Source organism: Ovis canadensis, chromosome 21 (genome assembly GCF_042477335.2).
Source record: "Ovis canadensis isolate MfBH-ARS-UI-01 breed Bighorn chromosome 21, ARS-UI_OviCan_v2, whole genome shotgun sequence".
Taxonomy (NCBI): Eukaryota; Metazoa; Chordata; class Mammalia; order Artiodactyla; family Bovidae; genus Ovis; species Ovis canadensis.
The window spans coordinates 66,850,491-66,875,045 of record NC_091265.1 but is presented as its reverse complement, the minus strand read 5'-3'; the positions used below and the strand labels follow the sequence as shown (position 1 = coordinate 66,875,045).

General features: G+C 66.3%; 4 protein-coding genes and 1 non-coding gene across 27 annotated transcripts; all 5 read left to right on the top strand.

The window, feature by feature from the left end:
* Window positions 1-1,620: 1,620 nt before the first annotated feature.
* RPLP2 (ribosomal protein lateral stalk subunit P2) lies at window positions 1,621-4,181 on the top strand. Its single transcript, XM_069566419.1, has 5 exons — window positions 1,621-2,064; window positions 2,250-2,373; window positions 3,190-3,238; window positions 3,864-3,962; window positions 4,068-4,181. The coding sequence occupies exons 2-5, from the start codon at window positions 2,251-2,253 to the stop codon at window positions 4,142-4,144; spliced, it is 348 nt and encodes a 115-aa protein (XP_069422520.1). The 5' UTR covers window positions 1,621-2,064; window position 2,250; the 3' UTR covers window positions 4,145-4,181.
* LOC138427380 (small nucleolar RNA SNORA52) lies at window positions 3,269-3,402 on the top strand. The gene has a single exon (XR_011251984.1). It is a non-coding gene; the product is annotated as a small nucleolar RNA SNORA52 (small nucleolar RNA).
* Window positions 4,182-6,839: 2,658 nt separating the features above from the next.
* Window positions 6,840-12,345, top strand: PNPLA2 (patatin like phospholipase domain containing 2). 4 transcript variants are annotated; one of them, XM_069566410.1, is made up of 11 exons: window positions 6,841-6,953; window positions 7,582-7,911; window positions 9,517-9,749; window positions 9,828-9,893; window positions 10,249-10,458; window positions 10,680-10,740; window positions 10,842-11,018; window positions 11,108-11,240; window positions 11,401-11,523; window positions 11,620-11,894; window positions 11,974-12,345. In XM_069566410.1, the coding sequence occupies exons 2-10, from the start codon at window positions 7,725-7,727 to the stop codon at window positions 11,888-11,890; spliced, it is 1,461 nt and encodes a 486-aa protein (XP_069422511.1). In that variant the 5' UTR covers window positions 6,841-6,953; window positions 7,582-7,724; the 3' UTR covers window positions 11,891-11,894; window positions 11,974-12,345. The 4 variants fall into 4 exon arrangements, with proteins under 4 accessions (XP_069422510.1, XP_069422511.1, XP_069422514.1 ...); XM_069566413.1 differs by having other exon boundaries at window positions 11,620-11,913; window positions 11,992-12,345; XM_069566411.1 differs by having other exon boundaries at window positions 6,929-6,997.
* Window positions 12,346-13,169: 824 nt separating this feature from the next.
* Window positions 13,170-18,212, top strand: CRACR2B (calcium release activated channel regulator 2B). Of its 9 annotated transcripts, XM_069565840.1 has the most exons (11): window positions 13,197-13,287; window positions 13,756-13,999; window positions 15,213-15,402; window positions 15,479-15,590; window positions 15,958-16,129; window positions 16,522-16,668; window positions 16,773-16,863; window positions 16,974-17,066; window positions 17,188-17,354; window positions 17,549-17,620; window positions 17,772-18,212. In XM_069565840.1, the coding sequence occupies exons 3-11, from the start codon at window positions 15,238-15,240 to the stop codon at window positions 17,947-17,949; spliced, it is 1,197 nt and encodes a 398-aa protein (XP_069421941.1). In that variant the 5' UTR covers window positions 13,197-13,287; window positions 13,756-13,999; window positions 15,213-15,237; the 3' UTR covers window positions 17,950-18,212. The 9 variants fall into 9 exon arrangements, with proteins under 9 accessions (XP_069421943.1, XP_069421941.1, XP_070145538.1 ...); XM_069565842.1 differs by lacking the exon at window positions 13,756-13,999 and having other exon boundaries at window positions 13,170-13,287; XM_069565841.1 differs by lacking the exon at window positions 13,197-13,287 and having other exon boundaries at window positions 13,674-13,999.
* Window positions 18,213-18,825: 613 nt separating this feature from the next.
* On the top strand, window positions 18,826-24,169 carry CD151 (CD151 molecule (Raph blood group)). Of its 12 annotated transcripts, none has more exons than XR_011251819.1 (10): window positions 18,826-19,113; window positions 20,048-20,111; window positions 20,854-20,963; window positions 21,060-21,251; window positions 21,634-21,708; window positions 22,263-22,367; window positions 22,472-22,630; window positions 22,723-22,809; window positions 23,483-23,632; window positions 23,922-24,169. XR_011251819.1 is itself a non-coding variant. In XM_069565847.1 (9 exons), exons 3-9 carry the CDS (start codon window positions 20,880-20,882, stop codon window positions 23,540-23,542), a joined length of 762 nt encoding a protein of 253 aa, XP_069421948.1. In that variant the 5' UTR covers window positions 18,830-19,113; window positions 20,011-20,111; window positions 20,854-20,879; the 3' UTR covers window positions 23,543-24,169. The 12 variants fall into 12 exon arrangements, 6 of the variants coding, with proteins under 6 accessions (XP_069421948.1, XP_069421949.1, XP_069421950.1 ...); XR_011251818.1 differs by having other exon boundaries at window positions 18,950-19,113; window positions 20,011-20,111; XR_011251820.1 differs by having other exon boundaries at window positions 18,976-19,113; window positions 20,011-20,111; window positions 20,745-20,963.
* Window positions 24,170-24,555: the final 386 nt, after the last annotated feature.

The following is a 24,555-nucleotide window of genomic DNA, read 5'->3' as shown; positions in this document are numbered from 1 at the left end:
AGTGGGCTGCCACTTCCCCATAGACTGCCTCCTTTCTCAGCGCCTCACAGCGAGGAAAAGGAGATGGGAGCGATCAGATGTGGCCCAAGGCCACCAGCTGGTGAAGGCCAAAGTCAAGGACTTCAAGCCAGATCTGTCTCAAGAAGGCCTTCCCGACTGGTCCTTCCTCACCTCACAGAGTAGGTGCCTGTGAACATACACGTCTGCTCCGGCCTGTTCTGCCCCAAGTGACACCTCTCTACCCTCTTTCCACCACCCTCCCCACCTGGACGGGCAGTTCCTGCTAGGCCTGTGTTCTCCCCAGCTCGTGTTCCCCCTTCAGTTTCCACATAGCTGCCAGAATACACACACACACACACACACACACACACACGCAGGAACACCACCCAGACTTAAAAAGTAATGAGTGATGGGTCATCAACTCAATGGACATGAGTTTGAGCAAACCCTGGGAGCTAGTGAAGGACAGGGAAGCCTGGCATGCTGCAGTCCATGGGGGTGTAGAGTCCGACAGGATTGAGCAACTGAGCAACAAGCAACGAAATCCTGACACGTTACAATGTGAATGGACTTCCAGGGTATTACACTGAATGAAATAAGCACAAGAGGACAAATTCTGTATGATTCCATGTATGTAAGATCCCTAGAACAGTCAACATAGAAATGGAAAGTAAATGGGAGCCAGGGGCTGGGGAAGGGATGGGGTGTTGTTTAGAATTCAAGAAGAGGGAAAACGTTCTGCAGATAAACCGTGGTGACGGTCGCGTCAGTGTGAACGCATCTAGTGCCACCAAACTGTATGATTAAAGTGGTTTTACAGTATATTATCGTAACATTAAAAAAAAATCACAACCGACCACTTTCCCGTGTTACTGCAACAGTCCCATCCTTGCCAGATGGTTTTCCTCACCAGCTGCATGATCTTGAGCAAAAACCTTTTCTGTGCCCGACCCTCATCGATGGTTTCCGTGGGGCCTGCGTTATCACATCGGGGCTGGGCCCTAACACGAGCCCGCCTGGGCGGCCTGCTGCCTCTGAACCCATCTCTGGCCACCTCAGCAAGGCCTTTACTCCTGGGGCCTGATGCTCGCTCAGATCTTCGCGCTCACTCATCCTTCAGCCCTCTTCGCTCAGGCTTTACCTCAGCCTGGGACTGCCTCGTTTAACTACTGTGTCCGCGCACTAGAACATAAGTTCTGAGGAAGCAGAACCGGGCCTGGGCGCCCCCCAGGACTGAGGCCAGCCTGCTGCAAGGTCCCCGACACGGAGTGAAGGAGCAACGTGTGCTGTGTCCACGGGGAGGCTGATGTCTCTTCCGAGAGGGCACGGACCGGGTGGGGGCGGGTCACACGGGCGTGGACGGTTCTGGCTCCGCTCCTCCGAGCGGCGGTGACAGGGCCTCCCAGCTTCCCCTGGGGCCCCCGCCGTGGCACTAGGGATGCGGAAAGCAGTGGCTGGGTTCCGCGGAGTGAACGCGCGGGGAGACGCGCCCGCCCGTCTGGGCCAGGCCAGACAACCGGCTCCCGTCGCGTAGCAGGCCCGACCCCAGCCGCGGCGCCGGGCCACGTGCGGCCGGCAGCGGCGCCCCCTCGCTTCCGGTAGCCGTGCACCATGGGACTTGTAGTTCGCCGGCCGCGTCCGCCGCTCCGGCAGAGAAGCGACCAGCGCGCAGAGGCCGCGCTGCATGCTGGGAGCTTTAGGCGCCGCGCGGCATCCTGGGAACCCTGAAGGGAGAAACCTACACTCCAGGCTCACTCTTCTCTCAGCTCCACTTCCCCCAGGGGTCTCGGGCGGCAGTCACCCCATTATATACACGAAGACAGCCCTGGATCTGCCTTCCGCCTTTGCGGTGGCGGCTGCGGGACAGACGGGATAATGGCGTCTCCCGCGTCCTCATTGGCTAGGCGCTGCGTGACGTCACTAGGAGGCGCCCTCATGGGGCGCCGAGCGCAAGTCCCGGAGGCTTCTGGGTAGCGAATTACTCCCGCCCCCAGCACCGGCGCCTTCCTTTCCGTCCCTGACGCCACCGAGGTCGCACGCGCGAGGCTGCTCTGCCGCCGCTGAGTGAGTGGGCCGGGAATGCCGGGCCGCGGGGCCTGGCCGCGGTCGTGAGTGCCGCCGGGGGCGGGCGGGGCAGGGCGTGGGCCAGGCCTCGGCGGCGGCTCCGCACCAGCCGCGCGCGGCCGGGCACTGGCCTCGCAGGGACCGGAGGCTGCCCCTAATGCCGTTGTCCTTGCCTTATGCGCTAGGATGCGTTACGTTGCCTCCTACTTGCTGGCCGCCCTCGGGGGCAATTCCTCCCCCAGCGCCAAGGACATCAAAAAGATCCTGGACAGCGTGGGCATCGAGGCAGACGACGACCGGCTCAACAAGGTAGCCGCCTCGCAGGGGCCTGAAAGCCCCGCCGACCCTATACGGCGCATACGGGGCTCCCTCTCCTACCCAGCCCAGGGAAGAAGGTTGCCGCGGGTTTAGTGGAAGGCCTTTGCCAACCCATGTGGTTTTGGAACTGCCCTAATGTACTGGTACAGCCCAAAGTAAGAAAAAATGGGGATGAGGTCAAGTCCGCGTTAGCGTGGCTCAGTGGGAACAAGTCACGTGTAAGCTTTTTTTTAAGTGAAAACAAGCCCACGTTAACTTTATTTTTTTGAACTCAGTGTGGTGGCGGTTTACTCGCTAAGTCGTGTCAGATTGTTGCGACCCGATGGGCTGTAGACCGTCAGACTCCTCTGTCCATGGGATTTCCCAGGCGAGAATATTGGAGCGGGTTGCCATTTCCTTCTCCAAGGGATCGTCCCAACCCAGGAATCGAGGTGCTGTGCTTAGGCACTCCGTCCTGTCTGACTATGCCACCCCACGAACTGCAGCCCATCAGGTTCCTCTGTCCGTGGGGAGTCTCCAGGCAAGAATGCCTCCCGACCCAGGGACGGTACCGGCTCTCCCGCATTGCAGGTGGAGTCTTTACTGACTGGCCACCAGGGGAGCTTTCATTCAGCCTGGTGAAGGTTCTTTTGATACAGATTGAGTGTGAAGTGAGATATTTTGCATTTTTTTTCAGCAGTAAGTTTTGGTGTTATTTTCCACATGCGGGATGTCTGAACTTACTGTCCTGAGTGGGCCATAACTGCCCTGCGGGGGGAGCTGTGTGTGTGGCCGGCCTCTGGTAACCCCGCTCCTCGTCTGCTCTAGGTCATCAGTGAGCTCAACGGAAAGAACATTGAGGACGTCATTGCCCAGGGTGAGGTCGTGTTCGAGGCTTCCGTTTTCACAGTCCATTCTAATCCCTGCCGGTCAGCTTGTGGCCTGCCAGGCTTCGCTTGTGGACCAGAGCACTCTAGAAGCCTAACCCAGAGGAGTGAGCAGGGTTTCCGTGGGCTCATGCTGTGGCGCTTCTAGACAACCCCCCGGGCAGGGCGGCAGGGGCGCCTGTGCCATCAGTGGGCTTCTGTAAACAAGCCTCATTGCTGGGGGGCTAGGACTGACCACAGGCCCCTGCCTGTGAGGTCAGGCTGGAGCTGGACTTACTTGGGAGTTGAGCTTTGGGGGAGTTGTTTTTGTCTGGGTTCATGACAGGGCAGAGGCAGCCTTGTCTGTGAACTCACTGCGTGGGGGTGAGGGCCTGGACACTGGGACAGTGGATTCTCTCTCCCTGGTCGAAAGCATGTTTGTTCAACGTAACCTCCCTGGTGGGGCACTGTGGGCCTGCAGATTTGCTGGGCGGGAGGGGGAGGATTCCTAGGAGCCAGTGTCTGGGAAAATGGGAATCTGGCACAGACCCGAACGAGCTGGACAGTGTCTTCATTCTGAGATGACGTTCAGGCGGAACACCTGCTCTGGGCTCACCTCCCCTTTGGTCTCTGCAGGTATCGGCAAGCTGGCCAGCGTGCCTGCCGGCGGGGCTGTGGCCGTCTCTGCTGCCCCAGGATCGGCAGCACCCGCTGCGGGTTCTGCTCCAGCCGCAGGTAAGTGGGGGCTCCGGCCCCTGTTGGTGCGCACGCCCTGAGGCCTGCCTCTGCCGGGTGTGTGGCCTGCACTGCGACTGAGCTCACCGTGCTTTCTCCCCGCAGCGGAGGAGAAGAAGGAGGAGAAGAAGGAAGAGTCGGAGGAGTCAGATGACGACATGGGCTTCGGCCTGTTTGACTAGAGTCCGTCTCCTTTGCAAATAAAACCCTTTTTATGTATTTCTTGAGCTTTCTGAGAGTGCTTTATCAGTGTGGTCCCTGCATCCTTGTCTCGTTCTGGGGTGAACCAGGACCCTTGTTCCGTGGAGTCTGAAGAGCCCAGAGTGGGGTGCCTGGGAGGGGTCACTTCCTGTGGGTCTTGAGTATGGCCAAGCCTTGTGCCTCCTTCTTGGACATTGTCCCAGCTCCTGAGGACTGCCAGGGTCTTGGAGGGAGTAAGGCTTTCCGGGGACTCCCGATCCAGAAAATCTTCAGAACCTCTGCTCTGTGAGGCTGGTGCCTCCAGTTGAGGCCAGCAGTTCCCATTAGACTGAGTGGTTTCAGTCACACAAGGAGATGGGGTGCGACCGGACTCCGTTGCAGGAGTCAGGCTCCTGGTCTCGTTCGAGTCAGCACCCCAGCTCCACTGTAGCGCCGAGCAACTCGGGTGTCCCTCAGCTGCTCTGAACCTCAGTGCACCAGCCGTCTGGTGGCCACTGCCTTTGCTCGGCAGATGTGGAGGTGCCTTGCAGACAGCAGCGCTGGGCCGCATGCTTTTCAGGTCCTTTAGTGGCAGGCCGGCCCACGCCCCTTCTGCCAAGTTCTGGCCTAAAATACGGGGCAGAGGGGAGAGGCCCTCTCACTACCCAGTTCAGTCGCGTCTGACTGGTACCCTGTGGACTGCAGCACACCAGGCCTCCCCATCCATCACCAGCTCCTGGAGCTTACTCAAATTCTTGTCCATTGAGTTGGTGATGCCATCCAACTATCTCATGCTCTGTCATCCCCTTCTCCCACCTTCAGTCTTTGCCAGCTTCAGGGTCTTTTCCAGTGAGTAACTTCTTCGCATCAAGTGACCAAACTATTGGAGTCTCAGCTTCACCATCAATCCTTCCAATGAATATTCAGGACTGATTTCCTTTAGGATGGACTGGTTGGATCTCCTTGCAGTCCAAGGGATGCTCAAGAGTCTCCAACACCACAGTTGAAAAGCATCAATTCTTCATCTCACTATCCTGGCCCTGTAGCTGCCGGCAGCCTTCACGGCCTTGGGCCTCTGCCTGCCAATGCCAGGCTCCCCAGTAGATGCTCTGCCTTTCTGAAGGCTGGTGTGGTGGGTAAGTGCTAGGAGCTCACCGGGCAGTGGGCATTTATGGAGCTGTGGACTCACTTCCAGAGGGGAGTGGTAAGGGCAGAGCAGGGGGGTGGGGGCCTCTGCAAGAGGCCCAGGGCCGGGGCGCTGGCCTGAGGGGTGGGGGCTTGGACGGGGGTGAGGACCATGGCAAGGAAAAGGTCTGGGTGTGGGGGTTGGGGGGCTCTGTGTGCCCAGGGACACAGATGACCTGAGGCCGTGGTCCAAGGCTAGGGTATTGGGGCCCCTCCCAGAGGAGTGGACCCCGGGTACAGGGGCAGAACTCACAATCCTAGGCTCCACCCCGTGGGGGCAGAGGAACCCTGGCTGGTGGCCGGCAACCCCCAGGGATTCTCCTCTGTCTGGGCTGGGGGAAGGGGAGGTCTGCCTCCCACTCCACAGGCAGCATTCTGAGAAGGGCTCGATGTTCCTGGCTCCAGAACTCCTGGTCCCAGGGGCCTGAAGGGAAGGTTATGTACCCAAAACAAGTCAGCTAGCGTGTGGAAATGGGAGCAGAGGCCTCCCTGCACTGGGGCGGCACAGCCTCATTCCCTCAGAAACAACCCGGACACTGGCCTCCCCCAGAGCAGGCTGCAGGGACAGCCTTAGGCCCGTGGCTGAGCTCACCGTGTCCAGCTCTCCTTGGTGGTCCACCCTGGTGGCCCCTGGGCTCTGCAGGCTGGCCTTGGGGGTCTGTTCCATCCCCACTGTGTCCCCGTCATCTGCTGTGTCCCGCAGCCTCCCCAAGCACTCAGGCACCCCAGTCCTGGGCTGCTCCTCCATCCAAAGCACTCGGGGTTCTAAGCCAAATACCCCTCACCCCTGCCATCCCTTTTCCCAGGACCCAGCTCCCCTCCCCTCCTCCCACCCAGGGCCCTGTGCCTTCCCACGCTTCACCCTTCTCAGTCCTTACTTGAACCTGCGGAAGCACTCTCTCCCACTTCAGCCCAACCCCCTCCCCAAGCGGCCCGTCTGGGCTGACTTTCCTCACTGCTCTACTGGCGCGGGTTCCCATGCCAGGCACACATGCCAAGCACGGGTGGCTTGGAGCTGAGGACTGGTTGGCATGATGCCCGATGGCCCTGTCCCGGGGAGGCCCTGCTCTGGCTTTGCCTGGGCCTGATTGGGGAGCAGCCCCAGGCTGGGTCCTGAACCGAACTCCTGCCTGGGGAGCGAATATCAAGGGTGACATGCACACTGGCCACCTGCCTTCAGCAGAGATGAGCCCCTTGTTTGGGAGGTGAAGTGAGGTGCCGGATGACCTGGTGGCTCAGGGGTAAAGAATCCCGCCAATAGAGGAGACATGGGTTTGAACCCTGAGTCCACAAGTTCCCAAAAAGGAAATGGCAACCCACTCTAGTACTCTTGCCTGGGAACTCCCATAGACAGAGGAGCCTGGTGGGCTACAGTCCATGGGGTCAGAACAGAGACAGGACTGAGCCAGGAAACAAGTGAGATGCCGGGCTGGTCTCTGGATACAAGTCAGGCTGGCCCTGCCCTGCAATCCAGGAGAAAAATGCGGAAGGGGGTGGGAGGGTGACGTTACCAGAACCTGCTTGGGCAATTAGTGAGGGCGGGTCGGGGCTGGACTCACCCCGGAGTAGACCCCACAGCCCGAGGAGCTGGGACAGGAGGCGGGTGGAAACCAACTTAGTGCCCAGGTAGAGGTGGCTGCGGGGCGGTCGCAGCTCGGCCGGGAGGTCGGGTGCGTGTCTGAGACGCCAGTGTTCTCTCTGGGAATTGTGGTTTGCGCGCAGCCCTGTGTGTTTACGGGTGATTCTGTGATGAGTCTCGGTGGGTCCTTCAGGTCCCTGGCCCGCGGCGAGCTCCTCGGTGTCCCGGGCGGGCGGAGGCCTACGCCTGGGGGAGGCGGGATGCTGCCCGGACAGCAGGGCCCTCCGCTCCCGGGTGTCCGGCTCAGATGCCGACGTCCCGGGCTTGACAGCGGCCATCCGCACTGCTCTGGGCCCCCGCCCGCCCCTTTCCGCCGTCCACGGTGGTGGGGGTGGGGCAGCAGGACGTGGGGGACGTGGACTCGCGTCCGGGCCTTTGGCGGGGCCGCAGGTGCGGCGCTTCAGAGCCCGGGGGTGCTGGACGGCGGGCGGGGCCTCCGCTTCGGGGCCGGGGCTCGGGGCGGGGTCGCCGGGCCCAGGCGGGCTTCCGGGGAGGGCGGGGCCTCGGGCGGGGCGGGGCCTCGGGCCGGGGGCGCGGCCGTTCCCCGCGCGCCCCGATAGGCCCGCGCGAGCCGGCTCCGCCCCGCCCCCTGCTAAAATCGCCGCCTCTGCGCAGAGTCCCCAGCTCCGCCGGCTGAGACCCCGAGCCGCAGCGACCGAGGGGCCAGCCGGCCGGTGTAGCCCCGGCTCCGGAGCGAGCGGCGAGCGCGGGGCGCACAGGGCGGCCTGTGGAGCCCGGGAGCCCGGCGGGCCGCCGCGATGTTCCCCAAGGAGACGACGTGGAACATCTCGTTCGCGGGCTGCGGCTTCCTCGGCGTCTACCATATCGGAGTGGCCTCCTGCCTCCGCGAGCACGCGCCCTTCCTGGTGGCCAACGCCACGCACATCTACGGCGCCTCGGCCGGGGCGCTCACGGCCACGGCGTTGGTCACCGGGATCTGCCTGGGTAAGAGGGCCGGGGGGGCTGGGCAGATGCCCCTCGCGAGGGTGGAGCGGCCCCTTCCGTCACCAGGGTGAGGTGGGAGGGGGTCTCTACCCGGGACCCGGGCCGAGGGTCCAATTCCGGAGGCCAGCCAGGGGCGGGGCCTGCCTTGTTTTGCTCCGAGGGTGCCCGGGGATTGGGGTAGGGCCCGGTGCGCCTCTGGGCCGAGGCTGCCACCTAGGGCCCGCCTCTCGGGCGCAAAGGTTGGGGGGAGGGCAGGTGCAGCAGGAGTTATTTCATTGGAAAGAGAAAGTAGTTCGTGGGCGGGACCTCGAGAGTCGGGGTGGGGTCTAGGCCGTCCGCTTGCCCCGGACGTGTAAGACCGGGTGCCAGCGGTCACTGTGTCCTGGGGCTACGGCAGTCCAGACTGCCGTGGCCCCGGGGCCAGGTATGGAGTTGGCCTCTGAGAGAGCGTCTGGGCACTGTGGCCTGGTACCTCCTGAGGACTCCTGGAGGAGGTCCGAGCAGGTCAGGCCTGGGCCTGGCCAACTCAAGCTCTCTCCGGCTCTCCTGCTCCTGGCGCACCGCCCACTTGTGGGCCTGGGTCCGCGACTGCGGCCAGACGTTTTTGGCCCCTCCATGGGGCCAAAGGCGCGCGGTGACTCTGGAGTCCCGGCGTCGGCCTTCTCCGCCCGCACTCTTCCTGAGGCCCTTGCCAGTGATGTTTACGGCACACGGAGTTCTCCTGGAGGCAGCCAGTGACAGAGGGGTCATTAGCTTCTGGAATGCCCCGCCCAGCAGGAGCCTGGCCAGGGTTCTCCCCTGCCCTCTGCCGGTGACTGTCTCCCGGAGAGGTTGGGGCGGGAGGAGCAGACTGGAATTCACCCTGCATCCCGGCCCTTTCCCCTCCAGGTGGCCTCCGCCCAGGGTTCCTCAGACCCTCTATGGTCTCAGGACACCCCTAGGTCCATGGTACTTTGTTGAGGAAATGGCTCGCGTGGCGCCTCCCCCCAGCACACACTCCCAAGAAACCTTTCTCACAAGCGCCCGTGGTCTCGGGCAGCTGGAGCCTGCGCCCCGCCTCACCCCTGACCCCAGTGGCGATCCCAGTGCCTCTGGGGCCTTCCTGCCCCGGCTACTCCTGGGCCTCTTGCACGCCGGCTTTGTCCCGGCCAGCGCCCATGGCCCCCAGAGGCATGTGGAGGGGCTGCAACGGGCTGCGAGCGGGTTTCGTGCCCCCGGGCGGCATGATGGTCTGTGGATCTGGAGCTGGCCAAGTGGGTGAAGACTGAGGCTGCTCAGAGTTGAGCCTGTGGCTTCTACCCTTCCTGGGGGGAGCTGGGTGCCAGGCCACGCCAGGCTCTGTGATTCATGGGTCAGGGAGAGCATTGGGAAATACTGGGCAGAGGGCAGGCCATGGCCTCAGCTGTCTGCCCTCCCAGGAGCCTCTCTGTTCCCGGGAACAGGTGGCAAAAGTCCCAACTGTGGGCCAGGCCCCACAGTGGACACGGAGACTCCTCCAGGGTGGATAGGGCTGCCTTGAGTCTGTGCCATGGTCCCTGGGCACGGAGCCCTGGGGAATGTGTGAAGCCCAGGAGTGTGGCCCGACTCTTGGCCCTGCTGTTCCAGGTGAAGCTGGTGCCAATATCATCGAGGTGTCCAAGGAGGCCCGGAAGCGGTTCTTGGGCCCGCTGCACCCTTCCTTCAACATGGTGAAGACCATCCGGAGCTGCCTGCTGAAGAGTCTGCCTGCTGACTGCCACGGGTGTGCCAGCGGCCGCCTAGGCATCTCTCTGACCCGCGTCTCTGATGGCGAGAACGTCATTATAACCCACTTCAATTCCAAAGAGGAGCTTATCCAGGTGGGCCCTGCGTGCCACACTGGGGTGCGGTAGGAATCCTGAGCCCCTGCTCACTGCCCCCTCTGTCCCTGCCCCCAGGCCAATGTCTGCAGCACCTTCATCCCCGTGTACTGCGGCCTCATCCCCCCTTCCTTCCAGGGCGTGGTGAGTATGCCCTGATCGCCCTGCCAGGGTGACAAGTCGGCTCCTGTGTGTGGGGTGGGATGAGTGCCCCCCCAGCCCCACCCTCCTGCCAGCCTGTGGCCTCACTTCCCCGGAGTGCGGGGAGGAGTGCCCTCTGTGCCCCGCCCAACGGTGGCCTCGCTTCCCCGGTTACTCAAGAGCCTGAGCCCAGCATGAATGCGCGTTTCCGGTGGTGTTCTCCCCAACCCCGCCGTCTGGCCGTTTGTTCAGTGGCCAGTGCCCAGTGGGTGAAAGGCGCAGATGAAATGGCCCCGGGGGAGGGCCATCAGCACCCCCTGCTGGGCCCTCCCCGTGTGACCCGGTGTCCCTGCCCCAGCGCTATGTGGACGGCGGCATCTCAGACAACCTGCCGCTCTATGAGCTCAAGAACACCATCACGGTGTCCCCCTTCTCGGGCGAGAGTGACATCTGCCCTCAGGACAGTTCCACCAACATCCACGAGCTCCGAGTCACCAACACCAGCATCCAGTTCAACCTGCGCAACCTCTACCGCCTCTCCAAGGCCCTGTTCCCGCCTGAGCCCCTGGTGAGGCCCGCCCTCGCCAACGGCATGGGGGACAGCTGCGCGGGGGCCTCTCCTGGCGATAGCCCGTAACTTGCCCAGCCTCTGTCCAACCTGGATCTGGCCCTGGATTCAAGTTCGCTTAGGGTGGGGTGGGGGGATGGTGCAGGGACCCCGCGGACCCCAGGGGGGCAGAACAGGGCGTGTATGGCCCCCTGCCCCAGTTTATGCCTCCCCTGCCTCAGGTGCTTCGAGAGATGTGCAAACAGGGCTACAGGGATGGCCTCCGTTTCCTGCGGCGGAACGGTGCGCGGGCTGCCCGGGGCTGGGTGGGCTCTGCTTGGCCGTCCCCTGTGGGCCAGCCGGCCGCAGCCCTGCTGATGGCCTGTTGCGTTCTCCCCACCCAGGTCTCCTGAACCGGCCCAACCCCTTGCTGGCACTGCCCCCCAGCCAGCCCCCTGCCCCCGAGGATGCCGACGCAGAGGAGGGGGCAGTGGCCATGGAGAGGACTGGAGGGAAGGACCACCCGCCTCCGCCCAGGGAGGATCACATCCTGGAGCACCTGCCCTCAAGGCTCAATGAGGGTGGGTGGGGGGAGGGGGCAGAGGGGTCCTGGGCTCTGCTTCCCCCCCCCACCCCCGACCTGCCACCAATCACCCTCCTGCACCCACAGCCCTGCTGGAGGCCTGCATGGAGCCCACGGACCTGCTGACCACGCTCTCCAACACGCTGCCCGTGCGTCTGGCCACGGCCATGATGGTGCCCTACACTCTGCCCCTGGAGAGCGCAGTGTCCTTCACCATCCGGTGAGGAGCAGGGGGCGGGCGCCCGGGACGGACTTGGGAGTCATCCCTGGGTGGTGGGGAGGGACAGCTGGTATAAGGTGCCATGTCGGGCCCAGAGCCAGGGCACAGACCGGGCCGGCCCGCCGTGGCCCCTGAGGCCATGCCTTGCACCCTGCCCCAGCTTGCTCGAGTGGCTGCCCGACGTCCCTGAGGACATCCGGTGGATGAAGGAGCAGACGGGCAGCGTCTGCCAGTACCTGGTGATGCGCGCCAAGAGGAAGCTGGGCAGCCGCCTGCCCTCCAGGTGAGCCCCTCGCCGCCGTGCTGCCCCGGCCCGCAGCCTCCAGGGCAACCCCCCGCGCGAGCCCTCCCTCCCTCCCTCCCTCCCGCCCTCCCGCAGGCTGTCGGAGCAGGTGGAGCTGCGCCGCGCCCGCTCGCTGCCCTCCGTGCCGCTGTCCTGCGCCGCCTACAGCGAGGCGCTGCCCAGCTGGATGCGCAACAGCCTGTCGCTGGGGGATGTGCTAGCCAAGTGGGAGGAGTGCCAGCGGCAGCTGCTGCTCGGGCTCTTCTGCACCAACGTGGCCTTCCCGCCGGACGCCCTGCGCATGCGCGCCCCCGCCGGCCCGGCCCCCGCTCCCCCGCAGCACCCGCCCAGCTCGCCCCCTTGCTGAGGGCGCAGGGCCCTGGCCTTCTGGCCCCGGGGCCCCGGTGCTGAGGGCTGCCCCCGCCCCCCCCCAGCATCCCTGTCCGTGAGGCGGGGCCCCGGGGCCAGCTGAGCTCCCCTCCGCAGTCCCTCTCCACCCCACTGCAGACTGAGGAGCTGGGGGCCCTCACGCTGCCCACGGGGGCTTTGCGGTCCACCCGCCGCCCATTCGCTGCACTGAGGACGGCCGCGCAGCCCTCCCAGCGTGGCCGCAGGGCCCCCTGCCTGTGCTTCAGCCTCCCCTTCGGGCCCCGCCCCAGTGTCGGGCCAGCACTCTGGGGCGCGGCGCCCCGCCTGCGAGCGCAGTATTACTCCTGAGAGCTTCGCACCTGCTCCCCGGCCACAGTTTTTCATTTTCTGAAGAATGTGTGTGAAGAATTATTTATTTTTTGCCAAAGCAGATGTAATAAACGCCACGGCCCAGCCCTGCCTCCTTCACTTGTGTGTGGCTGCCGCCCCCCAGTGTCGTGTCTGCAGCTTCAGGCCCGGGCTTCCCGGGACCCTGTGTGCCTCTAACCTGGCACTCAGGGCCTGCCCGCCAGCTGTGGGGCTCCCCCTCAAAGCACCGAGGGCTTCCTAGGCTGCTGCCCACTCCGTTGGCTGGGACCCTTGGGCACAGCTTTCCAAGGGCCGATGGAAATATTTGGGACCAAGATCCTTGCAAAATAAAAACAGAACTGTTTAGTTTAGAACTTCATGGCGTCCTGGGGGTGTGGGATGATTTCCCGGTTGGATGACTGTGCAGGCTGGGGTTCCCCAGCTGAGCGCAGGGGAGAGGTGGGCAGTGGGGGGTGGAGGGGTGGAGGGGGCTGCTCCACAGTGGGTGTTCGGCCCAGGCTGATGGGAGGTGTGGGTCTTGCCCCTGTCATCAGGAGCCTCCCTGCCCCCAACAGCATACCCAGCCCCCTGCCCGAATATAGGAGGGAGCAGGTGTGCTGAGGGGGGCTGGGTCTTGTGGGTGACACGTGCTCTGGAGGCCTCCTCTGCTCTGCCTGGGCAGTCTGAGGGGATGCGACCAGCCCCTCTTGGTGACCACAAGGGCCCATGGGGGAAGGAGGGGTTTCTGAGCGGAGCCGGGTGCTTGGCTGGCAGTCCAGAGCTGATTGCTGCTGGGGGTTTGCCTGCACCTGCCCTCCACGCTTCCCCGTGGCCGCAGCCCCCAGCCAACAATAACGGTCGGGCTGGGGCTGTGACCGGGAGAGCCGGCTCAGCAGGTCCCTGCGTGCCTGTGCCAGGGGCCACCCCTTGGTCTCAAGGTCCTGTCCTGTAGGCCCAGCCGGTTCTAGTTCAGCAGGATCCCTGGGGGAGCGGAGGCCTCCAGCCCCCAGTGCTGCCAGGAGGGCCCCGGGAGGCCAGCCCCTCCAGGTGGGTGCAGGGCTGGGCCGGGACCTGGGAGGGGGACCCCTGGGAAGAAGCTGGTATTTTCTTCCCCTGCAAGGAGGTCACACACAGGCCCCCCCCGCCGCCCCCAGCACCTTTCTGGCAACCCTCCCCCAATGGGAGCTGCAGTCAGGGCTGTGCCCCCAAGGAGAGTTTGGGGTGCCTGCTGAGACAGGAACCCCCTGCCAGCCCCCCCCAGTCATTCCCCCTCACACACACAGGCCTCTAAAGCACTGATTTAAATACCGTGTTGTAGTATACTACTCGTTTATTGTTTTAAAAAATATGGGAAAGAATGCTGGAGAAACATAGGGAAGGGAGGAAAGTCACGCCACTCCTAGAGATAACCGTTGAGAATATTTTGGTCTATTTCCTGCCTGGGTTTTCCTGCACGCTCTTTGGCGCCTGAAATCGATATCCTGAGGACTGCCCCCCCTCCTTGGCCCTGTGCAGGAAGTGTCCCCGGGGTCGTCTTCTCCACCCCACCAGGAGCTCGGACAGGGCAGACCCTGGGGGTCGGGGGCTGCATGCAGGGGCGGGCAGGCTGAGTGCCGGGCTACAGGGCAGTGCCGAGAGGCGGGGACACGGCGGGGACACGGCGACAGCGGCAGCGGCCCCGCCCGGCCGGCCCTGCCGGGGTCTCGATACTGGCGGGAGGACAGCCCAGTGTGCGCAGGTGTGGCGGTGAAGCTCGCAGGTAGGCAGGCACCTGGCGGGTCCCCTCCCCCCCCACCGCCCCCGCCTGCATCGGCCGAGTACCTCCACACCCGCCCCGCCAAGTCGCCACAGGGTGCACGGATCCCTGCGTATCACGGCCAGGGACTCCGGTACCCCTGGGGGCGCGCAGTGGCAAGGGCAGGGCAGACTGGGGCCCCAGGGCGTGGGGTTTCAGGAGTCCTCCCCACCCTCCGCTCCGCGGCCGGGACACAGTGCAGCTTCAGGCTGGGACGGCCCTCGGGTTGCAGGGAGCCAGGGAGCCGCTGGTGGGGTGGCGCGCCTGCGCTGGGATTGGGGGCGAGCCCGCGCTGGGGGAGTGGTCTCCGTCCACGTCCCCTCCTCCTGCCCTTTCTCAGACCCGCCCTCTTTATCGGTCGCCCCCCACCCTCAGGAATATGGGTAGGGTCCCAGTCGGGGGGTGATGCCACACTGGGGGCTGGCTTCGGGAAACTCGGGGGTCAGGGCTTTGTGGGAACGAGATGTGGTCTGATGAACGGGCAGGGCACCCCCTGGGAAGGCCAGTGTGGTGGTGAGCACGGTGCCAGCAGGAAAGGCTGCTAGGCTAGACCCTGGGGTTCCCGACAAGGGCCTTGGAAGGCCTCGAGGCCCGGGCTGGACCCTGCACCTGCCTTCCTTGGGGCCCCAGGTTGGTGGGAGGGGCTGCGAGCGGGGAGGGCGGAGCCAGCCCGCCTGCCAGCTGGCCGGAGGCGGGGCCCAGGGTCCGCGCTGAGAGCAGCCAGGACTGGCTGGTACTCTCATTGGCCCGGCCTGGTCAGCCCCGTGCCCAGGTCGGCAATTCCAGGACCTGTTCGAGTCCTCTGCAGCTTACCATCCCCTCACCCAAGCCCTTGCCCCCTCTCGAGAGCCCCCGCCTCATTTCAGTCACAAGACCTAGAGCAGCCCCCAGCCTGCCTCCCTTAATGCCTCTCCTGCACCTGCTGGCTTCGAGGGGGACCCGGAGCCTGCCTAGCTCCACCCAGGCCCCAGCCCGCCGGCCCCACTGCCTGAAATTGGGCCACATGCCCCTGGCGGCCCCTCTGCCAGGCCCTCTCCCGCTTCCCATGGGGGCAGAGAGGCTCCTGTGCACCCCACCTCTGGGTGCCCAGCGCTCCCGCTTAGCCCTCGGCCGCCTTTGCCTCTCATCCGCTTTGCCTGCCCTTTTCTTCTCCTCGTCTCTTCTCGGCTCTGCTCAGGCCACCCAAGGCTGAGCCCACCGCCATGGCCAGCCCCGGGAAGCCCAGGGCTGGGGAGGCCCAGGAGGAGGAGGGGTGGGAGCAGGGGCGCACCCCGGGGTCCCCGGCCGCAATGCTGGAGCAGGCCCAGGAGCTCTTCCTGCTGTGTGACAAGGAGGCCAAGGGCTTCATCACCCGGCACGACCTGCAGGTGAGCCCCTGCCCCCAGATGCCGCCCGCCCCCAGGGCTGACCTTGGCCACTCAGCCCTGCCATCCACCTTGCCAGGGCCTGCAGAGCGACCTGCCCCTCACGCCCGAGCAGCTGGAGGCTGTGTTTGAAAGCCTGGACCAGGCACACACTGGCTTCCTCACAGCTAGGGAGTTCTGCCTCGGCCTGGGTGAGCCCGGCCCCTGAGCCCCACCCCCAGCCCACTGGCACGTGTGACTTGGGGCCCACAAGGTCGGCAGCCCACGCCCCTCCGTGGCCTCCCTCTGGAGCACATACACAAAGACACAGAGGGCCCCCAGTGCGGCGGTGTGCTCACCGGCTCCCACCCCACTGCCCGAGCCTAACCCTAGTGAGGCTGGGAGCCAGGCGTGCCTCATTCTGGCCTGAGCCCAGCTGTCACCTCCCATTCCCAGGACGGGAGTCAGACCAGAGTAAGGAAGAAAAACAGGAAACCGGGCTCAGAGAAGGGCAGGATATGTGAGGGGGCGGTGGGCTGAGCCGTGGGGGTAACAGTCTCTCCTCCCCACGCCCTGCAGGCAAGTTTGTGGGCGTGGAGGCCGCTGTGGGTGCTCTGCCCTCCCGGGCTCCAGAGGAGACCTTTGAGTCGGGCTGGTCGGATGTGCAAGGCTCGGGGGGCTCAGTGGAGGAGGACGAGGAGCTGCTCTGCTCGGCGCTGGAGCAGCTGGGGGTGGCCCGGGTCCTGGGCGAGTAAGTCGATGTTGGCCTGACCCCAGCACCCTCCACTGCTCTGTCCACCTGCGCAGGCCTGTCCAGGTTGCCTGTGTGCCTGTTCCCAGGCAGGGACCCTCGGCCAGGCTGGGTCCGGCCCTCTCAGCTGCCACTGCTGTGTGCCAGGCGTGATTTCCCACAGAATTTGCATTTCTGGAGTCAGCAGTCACGGCTAAAGCCAGCACAGGCAAAGCCCTGGGTACACAAGGACACAGCCCCACTTGTACACACCGCCTGCCAGGCCAGCCCCTCAGGGGTGAGAGCACCCGGAAGAGGATGCTCTGCCTGTCCAAGGCCACGGCCTCTGCAGGCTTACCCTTCAGGGTGACGGAGTCCTCCCTTCGGCTTCAGCCCCTACCCACCCACCCCAGGCAGCAGGCAATTCGGGCGCTCTGGACCCGGCTGCAGCGTGAGCGGCCGGAACTGCTGGGGTCCTTCGAGGACGTTCTGATGCGCGCGTCAGCCTGCCTGGAGGAGGCGGCCAGAGAGCGGGACGGCCTGGAGCACGCTCTGCGGAGGTGAGGGCTGGGAGGCCGGGGGCGGCCGGAGGGCCAGGCGGAGGGTCTCCTGGCTGCAGTGCGGGCAGGCTCTAAGCCGCCGTCTCACCCTCGGTTCCTCGAAGGCGGGAGAGCGAGCACCAGCGGGAAGTGCGGTGTCTGTACGAGGAGATGGAGCAGCAGCTTCGAGAGCAGCGCCAGCGCCTACGGGGTCAGGTGGGCCCATCCCGGGCGCGTGGGTCTCCCAGGGGCTGCCTTCTTGGAGGGAACTGGTCGCACCCGCGCCCCTGCCGCCCGCGGGCCTCAGGTGTCCCCGCGCGTCCTAGGGCCTCCCCCGGGAGGAGCCGAGAGGCCGCCTGGAACTGGAGCTGCAGAGTCGCGAGCAGGAGCTGGAGCGCGCGGGGCTGCGGCAGCGGGAGGTGAGCGGCCGCCGCGCGGAGGGATGCACGGCTGCCCAGCCCGGGCCCAAGCCCCGCCGTCCCCACGCACTCCCTGGCGACTTGGGGGGCTCTCTCCAGCCTCGACCCCTCGCTCCCCCAGCTGGAACAACAGCTGCAGGCCCGGACCTCCGAGCAGCTGGAGGCGCAGGCGCAGAACGCACAGCTGTGGCTGGCCAACGAGGCGCTGCGGACGCAACTGGAGGGCGCGCAGGAGCAGCTCCGCAGACTGGAGGGCGAGGCGCAGGGCCGCCGCGAGCAAGCCCAACGGTGCCGGGGGTGGGCCGGACCCTCGGGGGCGGGCCCCGGGGAGGGGCGCACCTGGAGCTCCGGGCTGCAGTCGCCCCCGGCTGCAGCCCCGCCTCTGGGGTCTCCGTGGCGGGGCGGGGGGGGGGGTCCTCCAGGGGGCCGTGCGGCACCCCGAGGCGCCTTCCTGCACCCGGATCACCACCTCCGTCCTGCAGAGACGTGGTCGCGGTCTCGAGGAACATGCAGAAAGAGAAGCTCAGCCTCCTGCGGCAACTGGAGCTCCTCAGGTGCGTCTGGAAGGGGTCCGCGCCGCCGGTTTCTACCCAGCCCCCATCACCGCCCCCCCACACCGCGAGGAAGCCCTTCCGTGCCCGCGTTCCCCACCCAGGCGTGCCTCCTCTTGAGACCCCTCAGAGCCTGTGGGCTGCTATTCCCCAGGGAGCTGAACACGCGGCTCCGAGACGAGAGGGACGTCTGTGAGGCCCAGCGGCTGGGCAGCGGCCGCAGGAAGGCTCTGAGCTCCGCCCCCCTGCTGGGCGCCCCCTGCTGCTGCTGTTGCAGTAGCTGGGCTCGCCCCCCCAGACGCGGCTCCGGCCACCTGCCCAGTGGCCGCTGACTAGCCCGAGTGACTCACTGGGCCTCACCTGGCTGCTCAGAGAAGCCGCCCCTTGAAGGCGACTCGGCGTCGCTGGGGGCTGCCTATCCAGGATGTGGGCTCTCCCCAGTGAGCTGCCCGGCCTGCCTGACTTGCAGACATGAAGGAACTAATCTGGGGGGTCAGGGACTCATGTCTCTCGCTGCGGTCCTCATTCTATGCCCAGCGCATCGAAACTATCGGAAAACCCCTTCCTCTGAATAAAGTTCACTGACTTCATCCTCCTTGGCGTGTGGGAGCCGTAGCATTTGGACCAGGCGTCCCTCGCCCTTGTGTGTCCACTGGACATGTCCACAAGCCGTCCGCCAGAGTTGTAGGGACCAAGGCACTGAGGCCAGTAGGCCAGGAAGCGGTGGGCGGGCTTCCCTGACCGCCCCCAGCCTCCACCCCTCCCCATGCCAGTCCTCACACAGCCCTGGGGGGGCTAGTTCAGCCCACTGGAGTCCTGAGTGGAGGCACCAGGGGTGGGCCTGAGCTGTCGCCAGTGCCCTCTGCCCTGCCAGCCCGAGCCTCGGGCAGGGAGCAGGGGACGAGGGCGGCCCACTGTCCCGGGAGAGCTGTCCCCACCGACGGCGCCGCCTCGAGCCGTCGGGCGCTCGGCTCTAGCTCCCCAGCGCAGCCGGTCGCAGCCTCTGCCCTCGTTCCCGAACCTTTTCCCACCACTCCCAGGCGATACCCTCCTGTCTGGACCCTCTCACGCCGTGACCCGAGCCTCCCCTGCAAGCCGTCCTCCGCAGGGCGCCCAGAGAGGCCCCTCTCTGCCCCTGACCGCGCCTCTAGGCCGTCCCCCGGGCCGGCCCGCGTCTGTCCCGGGGACCCCCGCAGCCCCGCCCCGCCGCTCGTCCCGAGCGGGCGCCCTCGGGCCGCAGCCCGCCTGGCCTCGGCCTCCTCGCGTGGCCCCCAGGCGGCCGCCGGGGCTGGTGCCCCGCCCGCGCGCGCCGAGCGCCGTCGGGACCCGCCTGCGTCGCCGGCCGGGGCGGGGCCTGCGGGCTCGGGGCGGGGCCCGGGGCGGCCCCGCGCGTCTCGCTCGCAGGCCCGGGCCGGCTGTGTCTTCTGTGCCCTCCGAGCCGCCGCCGCCGCCCCCGCCGCCGCCCCCGCCGCCCGCCGGACTCCGACGCGTGGCCGGTGAGTGCACCGCCGGGCACCGACGACCGGGAGAAGCTGCGCGCCCGGCGACCCCGCAGGCTCCCACCGGGGGTAGACGAGTGCCCGGAGGCCCGGCGGGCCGAGGGTCCGCCGGGCGAGGGCAAGGTGCCTCCCTGGTCTCCGGACGGTCCTCGCGGCCCCCTCGAGCCGGGGGCTCCTCCCGAGCACCCCACGCACTGCGCGAACACCGGTGCCCTCCTCTCCGCCGGTGCCAGTGGGCGGGCCGCGCGCCCCGCCAGGGCGTGGGGGTGGCGGCGGCGGTGACTTCATCGCGGTGACGCGCGAATTCCTCACCGGCCTGCCGGGAGCCGAGCTGGGAGTCCCCCCACCTTGGGGCGTGGGCCGCTGACAGGCCCGGCTGGGCTTCTGGAGCCGGGGGCGGGGCGGCAGCGTCCAGGGCCGCGGGAACTATTTCTGGCCGGCCCTTCCCTGGGGGCTCACCTCCTCCGGGCACTCCCGGAAAGGCGGCCGGCTCCTCAGCCTTTCTCGCCCGAGGGCGGGCCGTGCGGGTGGAGCCTGTGCCTGGAAACAGCCTTCCCCGGACCCGGACCCCAGGACAGGCCCAGGTCCGCCGGCGCGGGGCGTTCTGCACCGTTTCTTCTTCCCCAGCAGCAGCTACTGCCGCTTGGTGGGGGAAGGGCCAGTTACAGACCAGGTGCCAAGGCTCAGACTAGGGGCTTGGAGGAGGCGTGCGGTTCCCCCCGGAATCGGACTGTCCAGAAATGTCTTCTGCCCTGCCCCGCCCTAGCCGAGGCCAAAACACCGGGCCTGGCCTCTCCCTTCTCCGAGCGCGGGGGGGCGGGGCTTTGGAAGGCCAGCTCACGGCCAGTACCTGGGTCAGCTACAAGGAGGGATGGTGGGATCCTGCCCATCCAGGTTGAGCCTGACCTGTGGCCTGTCCCTGGCCCTCTAGTGAAGCCTCCTCAGGTGGGAACTTCTGCCTGCCTGCCCTACAGAGGAGCCCTCCCACCAGCCAGGTGAGTGCTAGGGCAGCAGCTAGGAGTCCGGCTCCGGGAGGCACCCTGTCTGTCTGGAAACAGGGCCCCAGGGCTCCTCTGCCCTCTGTGTCCCCACCCCGCTCATGCAGACACCCAGAAACGAGAGGGTGGGGTGGCTCTGGGGAGGGGCACAGGCTGGAGCTTCATTTCCCCCTGGGTCAGCGTGGCTATCCCCATTCAGGAGGGACCCCCAGGTCTGGGGGTGGCGCCTGCCAGCTCTGGCTGGAAGGAAGGCAGGCCGGCCCTTTATGAGGCCTGAGGGCCTTCTCCAAGGCCACAGGACTAAGCTAGAAAAGCACAGATCAGTCTACCTTTGAGCAGCTTCTGCCGCCCCTGCCCCCCCAGCAGCCGGTAGGATCCTGCCAACCTGTGACGTGGGGCACAGAGAATGTTTGGGGTGGGGTGGGGTGAGGGGCCTGTGTGAGCTCACCTGAGCTGCCTGCAGGGCTGAGTCAGCCCGTGGTGGTGGTTGGGGGTCCTCCATGCCTCCCCCGCCATGCCCTGGGCGCTGGTCAGGGGAGCCGGGCCCCCCAGGCTCCAGTTGGGCTGTGGGCACCATGTCTGCCCTTGCCGCAGTGGTGGCGGGGGCTTCCGAGCAGCCCTCCCCCACAGGCGCTCCCAGAACCTTCACCCAGGCAGGGGGTTGGCTTGGCCCCAACCTGGTCTGGACGTGTGTCCCCCGCTCCTCTCCCCGCTGGCGTTTGGCCGTCCTCCCGGGCAGCCCCTCCCCCACCTCCCGGCCCCAGGATGGGTGAGTTTGGGGAGAAGTCGGCAGCATGTGGCACCGTCTGCCTCAAGTACCTGCTCTTCACCTTCAACTGCTGCTTCTGGGTGAGCAGTGGGCACCCCCTTCCCCGACCTCGGAGGAGCCTGGCCAGGGGTCCAGGCCCGGGGCCGGGTGTGGTGACCGGTGTGCACTGCCCGCAGCTGGCTGGCCTGGCCGTCATGGCCGTGGGCATCTGGACGCTGGCCCTCAAGAGCGACTACATCAGCCTGCTGGCCTCGGGCACCTACCTGGCCACAGCCTACATCCTGGTGGTGGCGGGCGTTGTCGTCATGGTGACCGGGGCGCTGGGCTGCTGTGCCACCTTCAAGGAGCGGAGGAACCTGCTGCGTCTGGTCAGCGGGGCTGGCCGCACCGCGGGTGGGGGTGGGGCTCCCTGCCAGGCTGCCTGGGGTGGTTCTGGGTTAGGAGGGCTTAGAAGGGAGACATGGGTGAGACTGCAGGACAGACAGACTCTGCTGTGCTCACCTGGGAGGGGCTCCCTGCCCACCTGTGGGTCCCCGTATCCCGGCTGGGCCAGCAGAGGGAAGACGGCTGAGGAGCACTGGGAGGCCGGGGTCCTCCAGCCCTCACCTGCTGCCGGGGGCCCCCACCGTGTGGCCACTTGGCAGCTGAGGGCAGTGGCTCTGCTCTGCCATGCCTGGTGCTGGGCGTCCTCATGGAATGGGGGCGTCTGTGTCCCAGCCCACCTGACTGAGCCCCTGCTCCTCCCCCCAGTACTTCGGCCTGCTCCTTATCATCTTTCTGCTGGAGATCATTGCGGGGGTCCTGGCCTACGTCTACTACCAGCAGGTGAGGGCTGGGACAGGCCACCCGAGGACGTGGACGTGCAGGGACACACGTGCAGTGAGCTGGACATGAGCGTGCAGGAGACGTACACATACACATAGGGACACGGACACCCACGCACTGGGCCACACGCACAGGCAGGGCACGCACGTGAAGACCTGCCATGTAAGGGTACACACGCGTGTAGGCTAGGAAGGACCAAGACATACAGGCTGCGGTGCTGAGCCTGGAGATGGAGGCGGGGCCACAGGTGGAGGGTGGACCACAGGGACCGCCAGCTGGCCCTCCGCACCCAAGCTGCCTGCTCGGCGGAGGCAGGTGTCCAGGGGATCTGGAGTGCCTTCCCTGCCGCCGACCCCGCCCACGGCCGTCTGGGTGACTCCCAGCCACCTGGCCCCACAACCACCCGTCTGAGCCAGCATCCAATGCCCATTCCCTGACCCCAGCCCTTGCCAGAGTCCTCCTGCATGCCCCCCCACCCCGGTCTGCGCCCACTCCCACCCTGCCCCACCTCGGAGTCTTCAACCAAGGCTGCAGCTGTCCCTCCCTCACCCCAGCTGAACGCAGAGCTCAAGGAGAACCTCAAGGACACCATGACCAGGCGGTACCACCAGCCGGGCCATGAGGGCGTGACCAGCGCCGTGGACAAGCTGCAGCAAGAGGTGGGTGGCCGGGAGGTGCGGGGCGGGGCCTCCCCGGGCCTCTGTGGGCGCCCGGCCCCAGGGCTGCGGCCCGGCGCTTCGCCTGAGCTCTGTTCCTGCTGCAGTTCCACTGCTGCGGCAGCAACAGCTCGCGGGACTGGCAGGACAGTGAGTGGATCCGCTCGGGCGAGGCGGACGGACGGGTGGTCCCCGACAGCTGCTGCAAGACCGTGGTGCCTGGCTGTGGGCGGCGGGACCACGCCTCCAACATCTACAAAGTGGAGGTAGGCCAGTGGGGGCCTGCTGAGCTGCCTGGGATGCGTCCTCGAGGCGACTGGAGGACTTGCCGCCTTCAGCAGCCCCTCCACCCCTGCAGGGCGGCTGCATTACCAAGCTGGAGACGTTCATCCAGGAGCACCTGAGGGTCATTGGGGCCGTGGGCCTGGGCATCGCCTGTGTGCAGGTTTGTGTGTGTAGCGGGTAGCTGGGCATCACCCGTGTGCAGGTGTGGTGTGTCTGGGGGCTGGGCACTGCCTGTGTGCAGGTGTGGTGTGGGGGCGTTGGCATCGCCCGTGTGTGGGTGTGTGCCTGGGGGCTGGGCATCGCCCGTGTGTGGGTGTGTGCGGGGGGCTGGGCATCTCCCATGTGCAGGTGTGGCGTGTGTGGGGGCTGGGCATCGCCCGTGTGCGGGTGTGTGCGGGTGTGTGCAGGTGTGTGCGGGTGTGTGCCTGGGAGTTGGGCATCGCCCGTGCGGGTGTGTGTGGGGGGCTGGGCATCGCCTGTGTGCAGGGGTGGTGTGATGTTGGAGGGGGCTGGGCAGCGCCCGTGTGCAGGTGTGTGCGGGTGTGTGCAGGTGTGTGCGGGTGTGTGCCTGGGGGTTGGGCATCGCCCGTGTGCAGGGGTGGTGTGATGTTGGAGGGGGCTGGGCATCGCCCGTGTGCAGGGGTGGTGTGATGTTGGAGGGGGCTGGGCATCGCCCGTGTGCAGGGGTGGTGTGATGTTGGAGGGGGCTGGGCATCGCCCGTGCGGGTGTGTGTGGGGGGCTGGGCATCGCCCGTGTGCGGGGGTGGCGTGTGTGGGGGTGTGCAGTGTGCTGGGGGCCGGGGCCGGCGTGCTCACGCTGGCCCTGTGCTCAGGTCTTCGGGATGCTCTTCACCTGCTGCCTGTACAAGAGCCTGAAGCTGGAGCACTACTGACTGTGTCCGCGGGCGCCGGCCCTCCGTGCGCTGCAGCTTCGCGACGCGCTGACTACTGACACTCCCGAGAGCCCCAGTGCTGCGGTCCAGGCGGCGCCCCTGCCCCTCGCCTACCGGGGAGACTGTCCTGCTGCCTGGCCCCCCCACCGTGCCATCACCGTGCCCTCTGGGGACCCTCAAGCCCCAGAGGCAGCTTCAAGTGCCTTTAGCTACACACCAAAGTCCCAAGGCCTAAGGTCAGCCCCACCTATCTGCTGGGCTGGGGGTTAGCAACAAAGGCCCCCCTCCCACCACTGTCTCTGGGCTGAGATCGGGGCCTTGGGGTGCTCCCTGAGGCCTGTGCCAGTTGGGTAGAAATGGGCTGGTGCAGGGGGGCCAGGCAGCAGCAGGTGAGGCGGCCCCAGGTGCCTCCCCCAGACCCCCCGGGTACCGGGCCTCCTCCTCAACCAGGGAAGAGCTGTCTGGGCCGGGCCTCGGCTGCCCCCCTGCTGACCGTCTGCAGCCTATACTGACTAGGTCACCGCTCCCCCAGAGGCAGGACCCTGAGGGTTATAGTCGCTGCTGTGCTCCACGCCTGGGACTGCTCCTGCTACTTGATAGGTGCTCAATAAACGTCTGTGGAACGGACGGCTGAGCTGACGTCACTGACAAAGGCACTCTGGTCTCCAAGGGCCGTCCTGTCCGCAGAGTGAACAGACCCACCCCCAGGGCCGCAACAGAAGCAGACACGGGGCGGTGTGAGCTGAGAGCCGACGGGGCTCCAGGGGACGGAGGCTGGGCCAGCTGCAGACAGGCCTCGCAGAAGCTCAGCTGTTCCCTGGATGCAAGGCTGGTGATGCGGCTGAGACCCCAGGGAGCGGGTGACTGGACCGCTGCGGTTTCCAAAGGCCTGTCTGGCCACTGCACAGGGACCAGGCATGGGAGGGGGGTCTTGGGAGCGAGTCAGGTGGGGTCTGGCAGGACGTCTGCCGACAGGGCAGGGTGGGGCCAGAGAAGGGTGCTGGGCCTGGTCT